Raw genomic sequence first — 20,816 nt, 5'->3', positions numbered from 1 at the left:
TCCATTTCTAAGCCTAAGAGCTGGAATTGTCTGGCGACACCTCCAAGGTCTTGTGGCTGGCATGACTGCATGGAGTGCCTTACCTTCCCACTGGAGCAGTACCTATTGGTCTACTCACATTTGCATGTTTTCGAACTGCTAGGTTGGCAGAAACTGGGGCTAACAGTGGGAGCTCACCCCACTCCCTGTATTCGAAACACCGACCTTTCAGTCAACAAGTTCAGCAGCTCAACAATTTAACTTGCTGTGCCACAAGGGACTCTATCCAGAAAGCCAGTGGTAAAAAGGGGGTTGCCATCCCATGAGGGGTATGTGGCCATAGCCCCTGACATCATCCTCCCCAGTCTGGCCTTGAACTCAAACTGATTCTCTACCCCTCTTCTAAACACTGTACCATTCTTGTTCCTCATTGGTTTGAAAAATGTCTTTGTCTATTTTATGGGACACAGCTTTCAAATCGTATCACCTCTATAATCGATAGCTTGAGTTATGGGGCTAGTTAATTACGAGAATTTAGTGTATAGTTGTCCTTCCACATTTGCGGTTTTGACTTTTGCAGATTTGACTATTCATGGATTTGATTTAGAATGTTCTCTCTAAGATTCTCTAGTTCCTCCAGTTTGACTCTGTGGTCATGCTGGAGCACCTAAAGATTTTTAGGAATAACACTTTGCTAAGAATCTCTGGGTCTTCCAATGCGATTCTGTATTAAGCGTCCAGCAGAAGTTGACCAAAGAATCATGTTGGAAGACCTAGAAATTCATAGATAGGTGTTCTCTCAAGTAAAAAAAGTAACATGGTTTGTCACTTTCATGGTGATCCTAAACCCCAGCTAACTGTAGCTGCTTTTTTTCTGTGTGTCAGGAACGACTTGAGAAACTGCAAGTCACTTCTGATGTGAGAGAATTGGCCGTCTGCAAAGGCGTTGCACAGGGGACGCCCGGATGTTTTGGTGTTTAACTATCTTTGTAGGAGGCTTCTCTCATGTCCCTACATGGGGACCTAGAGCTGAGAGGGAGCTCATTCTGCTTAAATGTTCATATTTGATCCTGATAGGTTTAGAAAACTGAGACATGCTCTATATGTATGCCTTGCCTTTCCATAGCACATGTGTCGGAAGAATCCCAGACATTACGGTAAGCCTCTAGCAAAGGAAGTGTGGTCAGGCCTTGCTAATTCATCTCCTGATGTGCTTGTCCAAACAAATTGCTACCTTGAGGCTGCTGTGCTGTGCGTTAATTCTATGCTTGTGGAAGTGATAATAACACACATGATGCCTTTAATGTCCATGAGTTAAGAATGACCATAAGATTTCCCAAGGCATCAGTATTTGTGAGTAATTGGAGCTCACCTAGAATGACTGTGCCAACCTCACACCATACTAAAGTGTCACACACACTAGAGTCAAATGGGAAAACAATTATTGGGAGATTTCAACTGTTTGAAAAGTCTTGGACAATAATCACTTGCATAATTTCAAGTGTATAGTTGTCTTTCTCTTGTTCTGCATGCAAAAGACCTTTTATTAAACCCCCAGTGTTCCCCAGGGGCTGAGAGAGTCCCATGTTTATTAATGAATTTATTTTATTTATATCCTGTTTTTCTCATGAATTGAGATTTGAAATGGCTGACAGTATATCTTCAAAGTAAAGATAAAGGTTTTCCCCTGACATTAAGTCTAGCCGTGTCCAACTCTGGAGCAGTACCTATTGATCTACTAACATTTTTGCATGTTTTCGAACTGCTAGGTTGGCAGAAACTGGGGCTAACAGCGGGAGCTCACCCCGCTCCCCGGATTCGAGCCACCAACCTTTCAATCAGCAAGTTCAGCTGGCATTTATTCAAACAGAACCCGCTGGCATATATTCAAACAGAACAGTTAAAACAATATGAAGTACATATGATTTATTTAATTAAATAGTACATTCAATTAAAAAGCTGTTTTTAAAATTTCAGTCACAAGGTTGGAAGAGGCCACAAGGGCCACCCAGTCTCACCCTATTCAGCCATGCAGGAATACACAGTCAAAGCACAAATGGGCATCCACTCTCTGTTTAAATACTTCCAAAGAGAGAGACTCTACCATGCTCCAATGCAGCCTATTCCACTGTTCAACAAATAAACATTTAAAATCCTTCTTGGAAAGGGGCTTATAGAGCCTAGGAGCAACCACAGAGAAGGCTCTTTCCCGTTTCCCCACCAAATGAGTTCTCAAATCAAAAGCTCTTGAAAACTTCTTCTAGCCAGAGCAGTATAGACCCATTAATACAGTATTATTAAATGTGGGAAGGAGTATTATTGAATGTGGAATGGATTAAACCCTTGTGAACTGCTGACCTGATGGTTACTGGTTTGAATCCGCGAGACCGGGTGATCTTCCGTCTGTCAGCTCTAGCTTGCGGGGACATGAGAGAAGCCTCCCAGTAACACATCCGGGCATCCCCTGGAAATGTCTCCGTAGACAGCCAATTCTCTCACACCAGAAGTGCTTGCATTATGTTCTCAAGTCGCTTCTGACACGATAAAAAAACAAAACAAATTAAATTAGAAATCCTACTTTTATCCATTCCAAATGTAAAACAGGTGTTCACTTACAGTGCTTGATATGTGTTTCTTTTTTCTTCCTTCCAATTCCAATTCTTGATATAGCACCTGGAAATCAACTGGGCAGGACTCACCAACCTATTAGATGCTCCAGGCATTAGGTGAGAACCCATTAAATACCAGTTATTTCAAAGGAAAATAACATGATATCTAAGCAGAGGGGATGTGCTAGAAGTCAGGATGGTGTTCAAATAGGTTCCTGCCAGATTCTACATCAGCCATGGGCAAAGTTCAGCCCTCTGAGTATTTTGGACTTTAACTCCCACAACTCCTAACAGCCAGTCCCACAACTCCTAACAGCCCACAACTCCTAACAGCCAGTAGGCTGTTAGGAGTTGTGGAAGTTGAAGTCCAAAATACCCGGAGGGCTGAAATTTGCCCATGCCTGTTCTACATAAAGGCCCAAGGCCAGGCCTAACTTTAGGTAGAATAAAGTAATTTTCTGAGGCTGATGACCTTGTGGACCATGAAAAAGCACAAAAATGTTTGCTACTTCTCTGATTAAAGCAATAAATAATGTCAGCATCAAATTTGTAGTGATAGGAAGGGGGAGAGAGTCATTTGTGGGATTACCTAAATCCAATTGCCAAAATAAATTGGTTGGTCTTGAGTGCTATGTTGATGATATGGAAGTATTTATTTCTCCACCTCAAGGCAGTACCATCTCCTGCACTGGCTATATGGAGGCTATCTAAAACAGCCTTGGTATGGCATCTGTTGCAAACCAAATAGATGTAGCATATTTATTCCCAGATCAGTGGGGACTCTCTGAATCCCCACTGATCATACTGGGATTTGCCTAACCCCTGCTCAGTGTTCATCACATTAAGGCTTTTATGTATTCCAGGAGATGATGATGGTGGACTGAGAACGCTCCACAGCATTTGAAAGTGATAGGGCTTTACAGAATGCTCTTTTTCAATCACAATTGAAAGGAATTATTCGTTTGCTTATTAATTTAACTCAGTGCTTCTCAACCTGTGGATCCCCAGATGTTTTTGGCCTTCAACTCCCAGAAATCCTAACAGCTGGTAAACCGACTTGGATTTCTGGGAGTTGTAGGCCAAACCACCTGGGGGACCCACAGATTGAGAACCACTGGTTTAGCTGTAATTTAGTGGTGTGAGCACTCAGCTGCTTGGCTCTGTTATTCGAGCTTCTGCTGCATTTTGAATTAGAGCAGTGGTTCTCAACCTGGGGTCCCCAAATGTTTTTGGCCTTCAACTCCCAGAAATCCTGACAGCTGGTAAACTGGCTGGGATTTCTGGGAGTTGTAGGCCAAAACCATCTGGGGACCCCAGGCTGAGAACCACTGAGTTAGAGACATATGAGAGGAAACCCTTTATAGCAATTTGCTTTTGGTTACGTAGATGCAACTCAAAAGAACTGGAGATTTGGGGGGCGGAGGCGGGATGCCTTGAGATGCCTTTTGCAAAATTCCTGATTTTGTCTAATAACTTCAGATAAAAACCAAACTATTCTATGATACACGAGGATTTAATGATGGATGATGAGCGTTCTAACTCCTATTGATGGTCCTTTGATAGATCTGCTTCAAGCACATCTGTTGTATGAGTCATTTCTTAATCAAATGTGTCTCTTTTTCTGTTTCTTATTTTTAGTATATTGTCAGACTCTTTAATACAAGATTTCATAGTTTCCCGGCTGGTGTTGCCAAATAGAATCACCATCCCACTGAAGAAGAACATTAATATCGATCAGTTACGGTTCCCTATTCCACGTGTGAGTTACATCTGAGAACAGTGCATGCAAAACATGTTAGCCAATCCCCTGGGCTAAGGTTTCCAAATCTAAAGGCCTTCTCTAGAGAAGTGAAAGCCCTTCTTTACCTTTGTTGTTCTTCCTACCTGACATGTGGTAGAGGTGGTGGCATATATAGTATGTGCCATATACCTGCCAGACTGGTATCTGAAGTTTCATTTATGAACATGCCTACAGAAGGGGCATTTGTCCAACAAAATGCACCTTCTCTAAACATTTCTAGGTCATTCAGCATGACTTCATGATGTTCTTGGGTGAAACATCCTTCATTTCAATAAGGTTCATTATTATTGTACTATATTGTTAAAGACAGGGATAGATAGCAGACTCACAACTATGACCATAATTGTTGGTGTTTATAGTACTGTCTGAATCTTGGCATCTAGAATAGTGCTTCTCACCCTGTAGGTCCCCAGATGTTTTGGCCTTCAACTCCCAGAAATCCTAACAGTTGTTGAATTGGCTGGGCTTTCTGGGAGTTGTAGGCCAAAACACCTGGGGACCCACAGGTTGAGAACGACTTATCTAGAAATAATAATAATAATAATAATAATAATAATAATAATAATAATAATAATAATAATGAGAAGAAGAAGGACTTGTCAACATCAGAAGAAGAATTTTCCAGGTAGACTCATTATCCCCATTGCTTTTTTATTATTGTCATGATCCCTTTGTCAACCATCTTACAAAAAACAAACCTCAGCTATCAGACCTTTAAGAAATCTCACAAAATTTTGCATCTGATGTACATGGATGACCTGGAGCTGTATGGGAAAACTAAAACTGAAATCGAATCTCTGACTAACACTGTCCCAAACTTTAGCGCTGATATCAACATGGAGTTTGGTCTGGAAAAATGTTCGACAGTGGCATTGAAGAAGGGAAAAATCATTGAAAGTGAGGGCATATATATGCCCAATGGCCAAACAATAAAGTGTCACCAGCCAGAGGCCTATAAATATCTGGGTATACTGCAGCTGGACAACATCAAACATGAACATGTAAAAACCGGGTCAGCAAAGAATACACTCAAAGGGTCAGAAAAAAATTCTCAAAAGCAAACTCAATGGAGGCAACACCATCAAGATCATAAACACCTGGGCCATACCTGTCATAAGATATACTGCTGGCATCATAAATTGGATGCAGATGGAACTGGACAATTTGGACAGAAAAACAAGAAAACTCATGACCATTCATCATTCACTCATCCTTGCAGTGATGTTGACCGGCTATATCTGCCTAGAAGATCAGGTGGCAGAGGACTCTTACAAGTAAAACAAGCAGTCAAAGAAGAAGAACATGCCCTGGCAGAATATGTAAAGCAAAGTGAAGAACCTGCTTTGATTGAAGTAAAAAATCAGAAACTCCTCAAAGCACAGCAGACAAAGAATCGGTAGAAGAAGATGGCACTACAAACTAGAGCTGACAGCTGGCACAACAAAGCATTGCATGAGCAGTTCCTTGACAAAATTGAAGGAAAAGCTGATAAGGAGAAGACCTGGCAATGACTCACGAATGGGACACTGAAGAAGGAGACAGAAGGTCTAATTCTTGCAGCCCAGGAGCAAGCCATCAGAACAAATGCAATTAAGGCTAAGATCGAAAAATCAGCCAGTGACCCAAAATACAGACTGTGCAAGGAAACCGACAAAACCATTGATCATATCCTCAGCTGCTGCAAGAAAAATGCACATATGGACTACAAACAGAGGCACAACTACAAAAAGTTTGGATTATTGATGTCGCTATACCAGGTTACAGTCGGATAGACGAAAAACAACAGGAAAAACTCAGCTGTTATCAGGACCTCAAAATCGAACTGCAAAGGCTCTGGCATAAACCAATACTGGTGGTCCCGGTGGTAATCGGCACACTGGGTGCCCTGACAAAAGATGTCAGATGGCAATTGGAAACAATAAACATTGACAAAATTACAATCAGTCAACTGTAGAAGGCCACCTTACTGGGATCTGCATGCATCATCTGAAAATACATCACACAGTCCTAAACGCTTGGGAAGTGTTTTACTTGTGATTTTGTGATACGAAATCCAGCATATAGATCCAGTTTGCTCTGTCATACATTGTCATTGTGTCAATAATAATAATATTATTATTATTGGCAGGCACAGCCTCTGAGGATGCCTGCCATAGATATGGGCAAAACGTCAGGAGAGAATACTTGTAGAACATGGCCATACAGCCCAGAAAACATACAACAACCCAATAATAATAATAATTATTATAACTTTATTCTTGTACCCCTCCTCCATCTCCCCAAAGGGACTCAGAGCAGCTTACATAAGAAAAACACAATATAATAACCTAGTTATAAAACAACATAACATGAGAATTATTAAAAACCAAGACATCAATTGCTATGTACAGAGGGTGATTAGTACAAAACTCTGAGTAAAGTCCATGAGTAAAATAGAGACAGGCGGGGAAGGGCAAAGAACCGATTGAGTTAAAACACTAAATCCTATAAAATGGGGGGCAATATTAAAGTGCAGCACCATTTGAAAACAAGAGACATGGTTGGTGGCATCTAAAGATAGACATCTAATGGACTCCATATGCGATGCTTTTCTGACATTTGTTCTATGTGCCTGTGTCTTCAAGGGAGTAGTAAGAGTGTACCTACTGGAAGCAGAAAACCTTGTCCAGAAAGACAACTTTCTTGGAGCAATCAGAGGAAAGTCAGACCCTTATGCTCTCCTCCGTGTTGGAGTGGTGCAGTTACGAAGCAGGACGATACAAAGAAATCTGAATCCCATTTGGAATGAAATGTTTGAGGTGAGAACCGTATATCAGTACTGAGCCCAAAGGCATTGCCAAGGTGTGATAGTGCCATCTCATGTTCTTACTTTATTATAAACAGTCCAGTCTTGTACATATCTACCCAGAAGTCATTCTTAAAGGAGTTCATTGGGCTTCTCTTCAAAGCATATGGGGAAAGGATTGCCACTGAGTGCAGTCAGCTTTATTCTAAGAAGATCTTACCTCTTGGTGAATGTTTGCTCTATTTTCCTTTTTTGAATAAATACAGTTGGACTAGAGGGATAGACAACTTCAAACTCTGCAGGTGTTTTGGACTGCAGCTCCCCAAATCCCTGACTATAGGTTATGCAAAGCTAATTTCCTGGGATTTATAGAACTAAAATGTCTGCATAGTATAAGGTTGCCTATTCCTGCTTTAGCTTGGCCGAACTCAGTAGCAGAGAGAAAATTAATTATATGTTAGTCTATTGTGTGGGAAATCAAAAGTACTCATGTTTGTTCCTGTCTTCATTAATTAACATGATTATGTGGTTTGGGAATGAAAAAGTTTGGAATTTATTTAATTAATATGTTGATTACCATGAAAGCAGACTTGGAGAATGAAAGAGCACAAAAGTTTTTCCAGTCTTCAAACTTCTACAGAATTGTGCTTAGCAAATAGGGAAAGTATATTTGCTCAATTGGTGGGCTGTCCAAGTGACACCATCATAGGTTACTTCTTGGTGCACAGATTGAAGTTCTCTTCCAACTTCATGCAATGACTAAAATCTCTCTCACAATCTACATTTTAGTTACACGAGCCCCTCTCATTAATACCATTCAGTTAACAGTGGAGAGAAGCATTTGGCTATTATTTACTTAGGTGATTCCTCGTAGCCCGAGGATGATGGCCCTCCAAGTGCAGTGTCTCGGTGGTGGATATGTAGGTGACTGTGGAGCCCTATTCCTGACCCGCATGTTCTTCCACAGTGAGGACATTGGTTTCCAGGTGGAAGGCAGTCCCGATCAGGGTTGGCTTGATGCGCCTTCCTCTTGGCACATTTCTCCCTTTCGCCCTCTGTTCATGCCTCTTCAAATTCCACAGCACTGCTGGTCACAGCTGACCTCCAGTTAGAGCACTCAAGGGCCAGGGCTTCCCAGTTCCCAGTGTCTATGCCACAGTTTTTAAGGTTAGCTTTAAGCCCATCTTTAGATCTCTTTTCCTGTCCACCAACATTACGTTTCCCATTCTTGAGTTGGGAGTATAACAACTACTTTGGGAGATGGTGATTGGGCATTTGGACAACGTGACCAGTCCAGCGGAGTTGATGGCATAGGAGCATTGCTTTAATTCTGGTGGTCTTTGCTTCTTCCAGCACACTGACATTTGTCTGCCTGTCTTCCCAAGAGATTTGCAGGATTTTTCGGAGGCAATGCAAATGGAATCATTCCAGAAGTTGAGTGTGACGTCTGTAAACAGTACACATTTTGCAGGCGTAGAACAGGACAATAGCTTTCTAAACAAGCGCCTTGGTATCCCTACAGATGTCCCGATCCTCAAACACTCTCTGCTTCATTTGGAGAAATGCTGCACTCGCAGAGCTCAAGCGGTGTTGTATTTCTGTGTCAATGGTGATTTTTATGGAGACGTGGTTGCCAAGGTAGCAGAAATGGTCAAAATTTTCTAATGTTACACCATTAAGCTGTATTCCTGGCATTGCAGAGGGCTATATCCCTTTAGCCAGATGCAGACCAATAACATAATGTGCCAAGGCTTCCAACTCAAAGGTGGACGTGTTAGAGAGCAGAGATGCAGCATAGTTTCACATGTGGAATTTCTTTGCTCTGTCTTTGCAAAGCAGAAGCTCAGTCTTGTAATACCCAGAAAAATAGGAAGCCTTTCCTTTCCTTTTATTCCATTTCTCCTTTGTCATGGTATTACAAGAACAATTCCACAACATTCCATTTTGTACCAATACTTTTTCTCTCTTCACAGTTTGTTGTTCATGAACTGCCTGGCCAGGATCTAGAAATAGATCTCTATGATGAAGACCCAGATAAAGATGATTTCCTGGGCAGGTGATGGATATACATTTTCTTTTGTCCCATGTAGACCTTTCTTCTTTCTCTCTTTCTGCTCTTGCTGAAGTTTGTAATGGATCTATCTATATGTTCAGAGGGGGAACACAAATGTAATTTCTATAAACTTTGAATTGAATGGGAATGGGTATATTTGGTTATTGTTATGTACCACAAAGTAGTCTGTTTTATCTTTTTTTCATATAAAAAAAGTAACCAAGTTGTGCCGCTTCCCCTTAGGCTACGACCCTTAAGCAGGTGCCCCTTGAACACTTGCCCAATATGATCAAAGTATCCTGGTTTCACAAAGTCTTCTGGTTTCACTAATATCCAACAGAAATGTGATTCTTCTTGCATTTATTTCTGTCCCTAATTCTGCTTGGTTTTAAGCATCTTTATGAGGTTGTCTCTTTAATTCATTATACAGGGAGGGTTTTTCTGAGGAGGGGCACAAAAAAAATTAACATATCTCATTGGAAAGAAGTGTAGGGTGAGCAGAATTCAACACAGGAACCTTATGGGCTTCTGATTTATCGTAAAATTAAATGCAACGGTTTCTAAAGAGTTTGTGTGCTTTATTTTTTTGTTTTTGTTTTTTTGCAGCTTGGTCATAAACCTGACAAATGTCATGAAAGACAAAGTTGTTGATGAGGTAAATTTGTTTTTGGCTTCTTAAATTTAACTTTTTTTTTGTATGCTTTCTAAAGTTTCTCTTTGAAGGCAAAGTGATTTTTGTGAATTGTTTTTAAGGGGCTATCATTTTGCCAATCACAAGTAAAGATTTTATTAAAAATTGTCCACAGAGATAATTTTTCCCCTTTAAACGTCCTGAATTCTCACTGCTGGCTCAGGCTAGTGTACATAAAGTTTACATGGGGCATGAAATCATGGGAAGATTTCAAAAGTTGCAAAGAGTTTGTGGCAACTGTAAAACAAATTTATCATAATTCTTTCTTGGGCCAGAGCTTGATTCACAACATGAATGGGCACTGAATGTGCTTGTGGACATATGCGTGCGCAAGTGTACATGCACAATCCAACTAAATGTGGGAACTGTTTCTCAACAAGAGATTAAAAATAAATGTGTGTATAAATTATTGGTAATATGGTTCCAGTTCTAGAGTAAATTATTTAAAGATTTGCAATCTACAGGACATTATGTGGTCCTTCAGATTTTGCTGGACTGCAGAATATTCCAATGGTGAGATATGATGGGAGTTGCAGTTCAACATCTGGAAGATCACCAGATAACAGGCGCTATCTATTATTGGATGTTACAGGCCATATGTATTTTAAATCTTAATGTCTTCATTGCAACAAGATCCCTACCATCCCTATTCTATCTAGAAAAACACTGTTTAATGACACTAAATTTCAAAGGTGTGCCCTGAATAGATTCACCCCCATTAAATGCTAAACAGTTACTCACTGTTTCAGTTCCTTTGGGCACTCAGCTTACAGTTTAATAAGTTGTATAAACAAAGGCAATATGTGAGAATTGTTAATGAATTATCTACAGCAGTGTTTCCCAACCTGTAGACCGCGAAATCTAAAATAAGGTCCATGAGAAATGCAGGGGAAACCAGCTCTAGATTATTAAATATTGTTTTCTGTGGGCGAGCAGATGGTGACTACTGGATGGCATATATTCTGTATTAGAAATTAGAACTGATGTGGTCTATCCAATGCAATTTTTTGAATTCGCACCCCAAATAACCAAACAGAGTCTAAATTTGACCAAAAACTGATTCATAACCCTTGTGGTACTAATGTTGGAGAGTGGACCCTGGTCAAAAAAAGGCTGGGAACCACTGATCTACCATTTGAAAATATAGCTTTAAAAATGGAATTGATGTTCTTTCCTTCTCCTTTCAAAGTGGTTCCCTTTAAGCAAGATAGCAAGTGGGCATGTGCATCTGAAGCTTGAATGGTTTTCTTTGGTCACCAGTCAAGAGAAACTTCGAGAGGTACGTTTTTGAGGAGACTTGATTGTAGTTTGCATAAGATGTTTTCAGTCAGTGGCAATTCCAGGTTCAGGGCAAGACAGCTTTAGAAACCTGCTTCACCCCCAATGAGTCTACCTTCTGACCAACTCCCTTGGCCCCTTGGTGTTGCATCTTCTCCAGCATCTCTTCATTGGCACCAGCTGGATGCTTGCCAGCCATTGAGACATTGAGCAGAAAATAAGCACCAGGCAACTTATATAGTTCTTCCTATGTAACACTGCTCAAGCTGGAGCAAAAGACACATATACCGAACAGGCTAGAATGGGGGAGAGTAGGAGAGGAAGGCCCTGGAGTCCCGTGAATGGCCACCCTGCCAGGCTGTGGTGGGTTTCCATCTACACCAGTGCTTGACAATGACCCTACCATTAGTTTCAGGCAATAAAGAAGCTGTGGAATAAAAATAAAGCAGCATCTTTTGATAACATGCTCCAGCATTTTCACAGATGATAACTGAGACACCTGTGGCCAAGTAATATCAAAGGGTGGTCAAGATGGCCAAAGTTATGAGTGCGGAGGAGCACGCCAGGTACCAGAGGCTTTATCCATTAGCTTTTGCTTGAGCCTACTGGGAAGGGCAAGGCTTTGTCCACTCTTCTTCTCCCTTCTGCTGAGTTTATTGAGTGCAAATTACTTTTCCTCTTTAAACTCAGTTTGCACCCATAGAGATAAGCTGAGGACAAAGGGATAAAGTGGGAGGGGGAGAGAAAAATTGGATATTTTGAAAGCAACTGAAAAAGTGAGGACTGTGCCTATAACATTGGAATAGTTGGAGGGTATATGCTTGGTGCACCGGATCATTCCACTTAGTACAGACTACACCAGAGATATCATACTTGTGGCCCTCCAGGTGTTTGGGCCTCCACCTCCCTGGAGCCCTAGGTAGCTTGTCCAATGGCCAGGAATTCTGGGAGCTCAAGTCCAAAACACCTGAGGGCCACATTTTTGACAACAGTGGACTGCACATCCCCCCACGGCTATTTAGGACTTAATAATAATCTGGGTCATGGAGAGATAAGCCATACTGAGTGCATAGGTTCTCTGCACTTCACAGGAGTATGTACAATAAAGTAATGCCAACATTCAGTTTTATCTGTTTGTCACCTTCCCTTGCAAGCCCGTAGCCAGGATTTTGTTTCGGGAGGGGCTGGGATTTTAGTTCGGGGGGAGGGGGCTGATTCTGAGCGGGAGAGGGTCTAACCTAGCAAACCTTTTGTATGGTTATCCCAATATCCCCATGCATATGGGATATATTGAGCATGGTGATCAGATCATGATATGAATAAACAACAGTTTAAATAATAAATGTAAGGCTTTCTCGTGGACCACCCTGAAAATTGGGGGGGGGGGGGGGGCTGAGGCCCCTCAAGCCTGCCCCCCGGCTACATGCCTGTTCCCTTGGTACACAATAGCACCAGTTGATTGTGGTGGTTGCATTGAAAACACATCAACAGCAGGGTTTGTTCTTGTTGCGTGCCTTCAAGTCGTCTTCACATTTGGGATCCTGAGGCAAACCTCTCATAAGGTTTTCTGGACTGAGAAAGTGTGACTTGCCGAAGTGTGTTTCATTGACTGAGCAGGGAACTCAATCCTGGTCTTCAGAACTGTAGTCTAATGCTCAAATCACTATACCATGCTAGCTCAGGCATGTAAACAAAAACCAGTTCCGTAGAAGTTAGGAAGATGCTTAATGTGTATGTAAGATGTGACACAAAGTAAGATAGTCAAACTCATGTCATAATTTGTAGCCATAGCAGTCCTCTGCTAAGACATTTTAACTAACGGAACAGCAGAAGTGCTAAAGGGACCCTATAATTTGAAATAATGAATTTATAATATGAATATGGTGGGCATATGTCAGAAAACAGTATGTTAATTTTGTGTTTAACTCTTTTTTTAGGACAGGAATGGTCTGGCGACAGCAATTCTTATAGTGTATTTACACAATGCCTTCAATCTTCCTGTGAGTATCTGCTTATTTATGTATTTGAAATATTTCTATATTGCCTCTTAGCCCACTAGCCCTCTGTGTGGTTATTGCATGTGCAGACTCCATCATCTGGTAATAGCAAATAATACAGTAGTTTTCCTGCCAAACATAAATCATTTGGCAGACATAATATACCTTAGTTGGAAACTGCAGCTTTACTTGCAGTTGCCAGATTCTGCAAATTATATTGTTTTTGGAATGCCTAACTAATATGTTCTCCCCTTGGAGGTCCGACTGATACCAGTTTTGGGTTTTTTTTCTGGAACCATCCCAAAACATGTTTCCTTTATTTAAGTCTTTAGGAACAAATTTATTTCAATGTATATATGTACGCAATATTAAAACTGTTGTAATTTTCATGTTGATTGTATAATAGTTTTAACTGTTGCTGTATAAAGTATGTCTTTACTTTGTTTAATCTGGTAGTGTTTTTAAATCACTGCCCACAGATCCTTATGATAAAGAGCAGAATAAAAGTACAGTATATTCATGATAGTATTTCCATGATGCTTTCTGAAATACTGTTGGGATTCAGCATTTCCAAATACAAGGTTGAGGTAGAGCATTCCAGAAGCACCCCTTGATAAAGATTCATTTGTTCGTGCGGAGTAGGGAGAATGGGGGTGCGGGGGAGTAAAAGCAAAATCTCCAAGTGCCTACAAATTATTTGGCTTGATTGCATTTTACTCTTTATAACCACCCTTTTGTATCCAAGGATTTTGTACACATAGATTCAACCATCCATCGCTTGAAAATATTTACCCCCCCCCCCCCCAACCTCTACAAAACAAAAACAAAATCCAATAAGCAAACCTTGCTGGGTTTGTTTTCCATTTTGTCCTCAGAATAAAAAAATATCCATGCTTGGAAAAGAATTAAAGTGATTTTCTAATACTATATGTTATGATGATGATAGTTTTCCCATCTATTATCTAACCTCCAGCAGTAGCCTGCCTAGTATTGTGAATTTATGATGTTGTGTTGACTGTTTATTGCCTATGTTTAGTTTAGTTTTGCACTTGTTGTATTTTGTATGTCACACCTTGAGTGTTTTGTGAGCCGCCCTGAGTCCCTCTAGGAGATGGTGGCGGGCTATAAATAAAGTATTATTATTATTATTATTATTATTATTATTATTATTATTATTATTAGTGGAGAGCAAGGATCCATCAATGGCTGTATGTTACTCTTGGCATCAAGGACAATTATGTCTCTAAATACTGATTGCTGGGGGAATCCAAGTGGAAGCACATTTTAGGTTAAATCTGTTTTAGGTTAAATCTGCTATTTTCAATAACACTCCCTAGGGACAGGATTCCATAGACTTTATGACATCTAATTTTATTTTTATTCATCTTTACTTTTAATATTTATTTTCAATACAGAAAAATCAATATGAATATTCCAATGGTGAATATGGAGGAAAGAAGTACAGAAAAGACAGATACCTCAAGGTAAATGCTTATTTTTGGAAGCCATCTAACATGAATAAGGAGGCTGAAGAAATTATTTAATAGCTCTCATAACTGATAAAAAATAGCAGGAGGTTTTTCATATTTCTGTCATTGAAGGTAAACTATGCCCTACATAGAAGAATAGAAGGCCTAGCAAAGTGCAAGAAATGATATATATGAGGCTACAATCAGAACTATTTCAAGGCCAAAGTAGGCAATACATATAAGTCTTTGTCATTTTTTTTATTGTGTCAGAAGCAAATTGAGAACATACTGCAAGTCGCTTCTGGTGTGAGAGAATCAGCCTCTTAAAATCCACAATAAAAGTTGGGTTAATGCTAGCATTTCTATTTGAGACTTTATCTTTCCTTCTAGAAAGTCTTAGTATTAATACTAATCCTGTCTTTTATGTCAACATTGTAAATTATAAAGAAGGTGGAGAGGGAGCCCTCTTCGTTTGTTCTACTTACAGTGGGCAACAAGACTCACAGAAGTAAGGTAAGGAGCATTGACTTTTCTTTTATAGATCTCTGCCTTTTTGCAGTAGCAAAGTCTTGAAGAATGCCTTGTCTACATCGCTATGGGTATGGCTAGATAAATGAAAACCAATTCTTCTCTAGTTATAGCATCTATATCATTGTGCCTTTAACTTGCATAGCCTATATATTAGGTGGGTGGGATGAGGTAATAGGGTGGTTTCCACTAGAAAATTGTTAGCCTTACCGTTAGGTCAGGTGGAAATCATGTGGCCTTCCAGATGTTAATCTGCAAATGCTAGTCCATCCTGGCTAGCCTGGAACTGATGTCCAACATCTGGAAAACCAAACATTGATCATTCCTGCTCTAAAACCTATTATGCTATAGCAGTGGTTCCCAACTTTTGGGCCTCCAGGTGTTTTTGACTTCAGTTTCCACACTTCCTAACAGCTGGTAAGATGGCTGGGATTTCTGGAAGTTGAAGTCCAAAACACCTGGAGGCCCAAAGGTTGGGAACCACTGGGCTATAGTCTACAATAGAGCCAAGTTTTGTGTGATCTACTCAACACAATGCATTGGTCTCAGTGGGAATTATTCTATAATAAGTGAATGATGTGTGAACTGATGTGTGAACTGTTTCTTTCTCTCTCTCTCCTCTACCCCACTCCTTCTTCAAATAGACCTGCAACTTCACCAAAGATCCCACCTGGGGTCAGGCGTTCACGTTCTTTGTCCACAGTGCTGCATCACAGTCTCTCCATCTGGAGGTTAGCTTGGTCTCTTGGTTTCTTGGGAGTTTGGCACGGGTTTGTTGTTGTATGTTTGTGCACACCAGGTCTTATGTAAAGTGCTACTGCTTTACAAAGCAGGTACAGAAGTGTCTGTCTTTAGGAGAAGAAGAGGGAAGTAGGACAAGGAGAGAAGGGGGAAGGAGTAGTGAGACAGGGAAACTATAGGTTTTGGGCTTTTTTAATCGTATTAGAAGTAAGTTGAGAACATACTGCAAGTTGCTTCTGGTGTGAGAGAATGGCAGTCTACAGAGACGTTGCCCAAGATGTGTTACTGGGAGGCTTCTCTCATATCCCCGCAAACTAGAGCTGACAGACGGAAGCTCATTCCATCTTGCAAATTCGAACCACCAACCTTTAGATCAGCAACCCAGCCTTCAGGTCAGCAGTTCACAAGGATTTAACCCATTGCGCCACCGCAGCTCCATGAGTTTTTGGGTGAAGGGTATTCATGTTATGTGCCAATATGTGGCCGAACTATAACTTAGGATATTGCCCATCTTATACTATTTAGTATATAGTTCTCACAGATTATTTTTGCCAGTGAATGAACATGTTACTTGGAAGAGTTGAGGGGTTTTTTGTTGTTTGGCATGATCAGCTCATATTGTTGAAATGCTTGTTGAAGTGCTCATTGTTGCATAAGAAAACTATCTCTAATCTATGACAGTTGGGCATGATCTGGAAATTTAAAAAACCTAAAACTGATTTACGTCTTACTTATGTATTGTTTTTCCTCCTCTTTAGATCAAGGATAAGGACCGTGAGAATGCCCTAGGCACCCTGGTGCTTTCACTTAGCCACTTACTAAAGAAACCTGAGATGACAATGGCAGAAAACTTTCAGCTGGATCATTCTGGTGTGGACAGCTCTATTAAACTGAAAGTGGTACTGAGGGTAAGTCTATGGTTCGTCTGCCTGCTTTTTATCCTGCTCTGTTGTAACTCTGTTCTTACGTAAACACTTTCAGTGCATCCCTGAAACCAACTAATCTGTTCAGTTTCCATTTCTTTATATCCCAGGAATAAAGCTGTTAATTGCAAAGAATTGTTACACAGTTGATTTCTTTGTGTTAGCTTTTCTTCTGGGCATGATGAGTCTGTCTTGGACAGCTGAATTGAAACCAAACTTGCATAGCTTTCTGTTCTTGGTGCCAAACGGAGTTTCAATGCATCTGAAACATGACCTGTTGTCTCTTGATCTTTATTACATTATGCAAGTGAGCTAGATGTTTTCATACCTAGGATGAAACACCAATGACAGTAACTCATCCTTAGGACATATCCCATTTGACAAGTTTTTCTCTTTTTTGGGTGACCTGACATCCATCTTTAAAACCAAATGTAGGACAGTGTAAGTTTTCTAGGTCTTTTTTAATGTATGCACCTATATTTTAATGCATACACACTCACACATACACACAGAGAGAGCTTCAATTTAAAATATTACCTTTTACCAGATTATAAATTGAGAGGAACCTTGCCCTGATCACCTATTTCTATTTGTAATGATATCCTACCTTTTTCTCCACAAAAGCACCCATACATAAGTGTGTTTTCAAAATTCTATAACTCCTTGACAGCTATAATGGCTTATTTATTTATATTGGTACCCATAAGCAAAAAGATGCTAGTAACTTTGCTGAGTCAACCTTGTGTTAAGTTTAATTACTCTCAGATTTTAGTGTCCCCTCATGTTAGTATTTCCTCTCCATCAGGCTTTATTCTCCTTGTTACTGGTAAATCAACTAGTGCTGTGGCAGAACATGAAATGAAAGTATGGATATTCTTGTGTTCCTGACATAGGAAACGATCTTGAGCAAAATAGCACAAAGTTACTGCATGCTAATTATATCCATAAAAAGGACAGACCCAAATCTGTTATTTTAGAACAGTGTGGTCCAACCTGCGGGCCGCGGGCCACATTTTGTTGTCCTTCTTACTGGAAAAAAATATTTTAATTATGTAATTAAATATTAATATTTTAATTATGTAATTCGTTTTCTTTCTGGAATGTCTCTGGTCCTCATATTCCTATACTAAAGTTTGATTGGCCCTCGGGTAACTAAAGGTTGGACCACACTGATTTAGAATATTGTGTGGCCAGTGATCAGCGGTGGATTAAGAGGCAAAACATCAGGAGAGAATGTTTCTGGAATATGGCCATACAGCCTGGAAAACTCACAGCAACCCAGTGATTCCGGTCATGAAAGTCTTGGACAACACAACTAAAAGACTGTTCTGACCTGTAAGGCTAATTACATGTCTGAAAAGACAGTGTGGGAAAAATGTTTGATTAAACAAGGAATAACCTGGAAATTAGCCAAAGAGGCCAGGTATAGAGATAAGCAAAGAAGCTCATGGACGAAGACTCGTGGGAAGTCAAAACAAGGAGTAAATCTTGCATCCTTAGAACAAATGATTGCCATGTATTGGCTTTAATGCTAATTCCTGATTGATCTTGGAAGCTAAGCAAGAAGCTAAGACGGGAGATCACTGATGAATACAGTAATTTGGGAATTGGTTTTAAAATCAGCGGAACTTATTCATTTTGGTATAAATTGTATCTCTGGGTTGTTGTGTATTTTCCGGGCTGTATGGCCATGTTCCAGAAGTATTATCTCCTGACTTTTCGCCCACATCTATGGCAGCCATCCTCAGAGGTAGTGAGGCAACTCACTACCTCTGAGGATGCCTCCCATAGATGTGGGCGAAAAGTCAGGAGATAATACTTCTGGAACATGGCCATACAGCCTGGAAAATACACAACCACCCTGTGATTCCGACCATGAAAGCCTTTGACAACAAATTGCATTTCTGTTCACCTATATACTCTGTTGTGGTGATAAGCCAGTCTATCTGGAAGTGAGGGACAACCACTATCATATTCCTTTTACTTGGCCATATATCTGTAATATTTTGTAGCATATAACATCCTCATTGTTATATACATTAATAAGCAAAAGCTACAGCATATGTATTGGGAGAAAAAGTTATCCCTTTGCTGGAAATCAGAAGGTAATTAGGGGTATCACAGAAGATAGACTAGAACAGTGGTTCTCAACTTGTGGGTCCCCAGATGCTTTGGCCTTCAACTCCCAGAGATCCTCACAGCTGGTAAAATGGCTGGGATTTCTGGGAGTTGTAGGCCAAAACACCTGGGGACCCAAAAGGTGGGAACCACTGGACTAGGAATGTCACAGCCAATGTTTCTTGGATATATTCAAAGAGATAGATATTCTACTCTGTTTTAGCATAAAAAAAGAATCTGGTAGCAGTTTTGAGACTAACCAGAAAAATATATGTCTAAAGTAAGATTTTACAGATTCATTTCGGTTCATAAAATGAACAGAGTAAAATCTCTGAGCCTTCGCTCCATCTCCTGTTGAAGTGGACTGTAGTGCAGTACATGAAAGCTGACCCTCCCCCAAGTTAGTCTTAAATGTGCTACTGGATTTCTTCTGTCTTCTAGATATGACTATATTTCTCTCTCTCCCCTCCTTTCCATCTTAGGCTTTGGATGTGGAGAAACCAGATCCAGAAGGGACAAATGGCTTAAATAAAGTGCTTATCCCTGCCACAGAGCAAGATGGAAAGCAAGACATTGCACTGTTGCCGCCACCCCCTCCACCACCCCCTCTCCAACCCACAGTGCCAAAAGTAGAAGTGTCCAAGGCACCTGAAGAGAGCAAAGATGGGGGCCTGCCTGGACCCACAGGTGACAGGCAGGTGAACAGTGCTAACCTTAATGTGAATGAGAAACTGTCTGGGCCTATTGTAATAGAAGCAGCTTCTGGACTTAACCACCAAGCAGATCCTCGAGGCTTGGACTCCAAATTCTTGACACTACCAAAGAACGCCCCTATATTGCCAGCTTTGCAGAGACTTCAAATGGCCCCTAGCGTTGCATCTCTGGACTCTGTAGGCTCTTCAACCATTGATGTCACTTGCAGCAATCTGGACCTTAACAAGTAAGTTGTCTTTTTTCTCTAAACTGAACAATTTCAGCATACCGTGTTTCCCTGAAAATAAGACAGTATCTTATATTAATTTTTGCTCCCAAAGATGTGGTAGGTCTTATTTTCAGGGGATGTCTTATTTTTCCATGAAGAATTCACATGTATTGTTAAACAAAAAATGAATATTTATTATATACTGTACAATAGTTATCACCAACCAGCATAACCAGACAAACTGCAAATCGTATCAAGAATTTCTTGTTACTACCATTATTTCCATGTACAACAATTTATGGTACGTATATTTATCAATTCTGCATGCTCTGGTGTTGTTTGGTGGGCATGCTTCCAAACAAAAACTTTGCTAGGTCTTACTTTTGGGGGAGGCCTTATATTTAGCAATTTAGCAAAACCTCTACTAGGTCTTATTTTCAGGGGATGTCTTATTTTAGGGGAAACAGGGTACCTCATTTCTCAATGATAGGTGGCAGCACAAGGCAAATATAGTTATCCCACTAATAGTTGCTACTCTCTTAAAATAGCATTGCTTTGACTGCTGATAGGATGTAGTTTTATGACCAGCATCATTTCAAAAATGTATATATTTCCTGTGCAGGATTCTATAATAATATATCATGTCAACATGTGTATGGGTGATAGGGTTTGTATTGCAAAAGATCAATGTTTGGAATAGATAATACAGTAGAGATTATATTACATTGTAGTAATTTTTGTTTTTGTTTTTTGGAATGACAGATGTGTAGATTTCAGAAAAGGTAGCAAATAACACACAAGTCCTAACACGGGGCAGACAACTTATGGCCTATGGGCCCTATATGGCCTTTGAGACTCAGAGGGTGGCTCCCAGATACATTTTTTTAAAATGTGTGCTGATTTGTGGACAGTTCCCACCCCC

General features: G+C 40.3%; 1 protein-coding gene across 1 annotated transcript in view; it reads left to right on the top strand.

The window, feature by feature from the left end:
- esyt3 (extended synaptotagmin 3) overlaps positions 1-20,816 on the top strand; it is a 45,818-nt gene that overhangs the window by 20,887 nt on the left and 4,115 nt on the right. The window contains exons 7-18 of the mRNA XM_062974407.1: positions 2,650-2,705; positions 4,227-4,347; positions 7,014-7,187; positions 9,148-9,230; positions 9,834-9,882; positions 11,108-11,197; positions 13,134-13,196; positions 14,609-14,677; positions 15,110-15,175; positions 15,835-15,921; positions 16,690-16,839; positions 19,455-19,912. Of these exons, the coding sequence (XP_062830477.1) occupies positions 2,650-2,705; positions 4,227-4,347; positions 7,014-7,187; positions 9,148-9,230; positions 9,834-9,882; positions 11,108-11,197; positions 13,134-13,196; positions 14,609-14,677; positions 15,110-15,175; positions 15,835-15,921; positions 16,690-16,839; positions 19,455-19,912 (1,466 nt within the window). The remainder of the gene's footprint in view (positions 1-2,649; positions 2,706-4,226; positions 4,348-7,013; positions 7,188-9,147; positions 9,231-9,833; positions 9,883-11,107; positions 11,198-13,133; positions 13,197-14,608; positions 14,678-15,109; positions 15,176-15,834; positions 15,922-16,689; positions 16,840-19,454; positions 19,913-20,816) is intronic.

Source organism: Anolis carolinensis, chromosome 1, assembly GCF_035594765.1.
Source record: "Anolis carolinensis isolate JA03-04 chromosome 1, rAnoCar3.1.pri, whole genome shotgun sequence".
NCBI classification, from domain to species: domain Eukaryota; kingdom Metazoa; phylum Chordata; class Lepidosauria; order Squamata; family Dactyloidae; genus Anolis; species Anolis carolinensis.
This window is presented reverse-complemented; position numbering and strand designations above follow the sequence as displayed.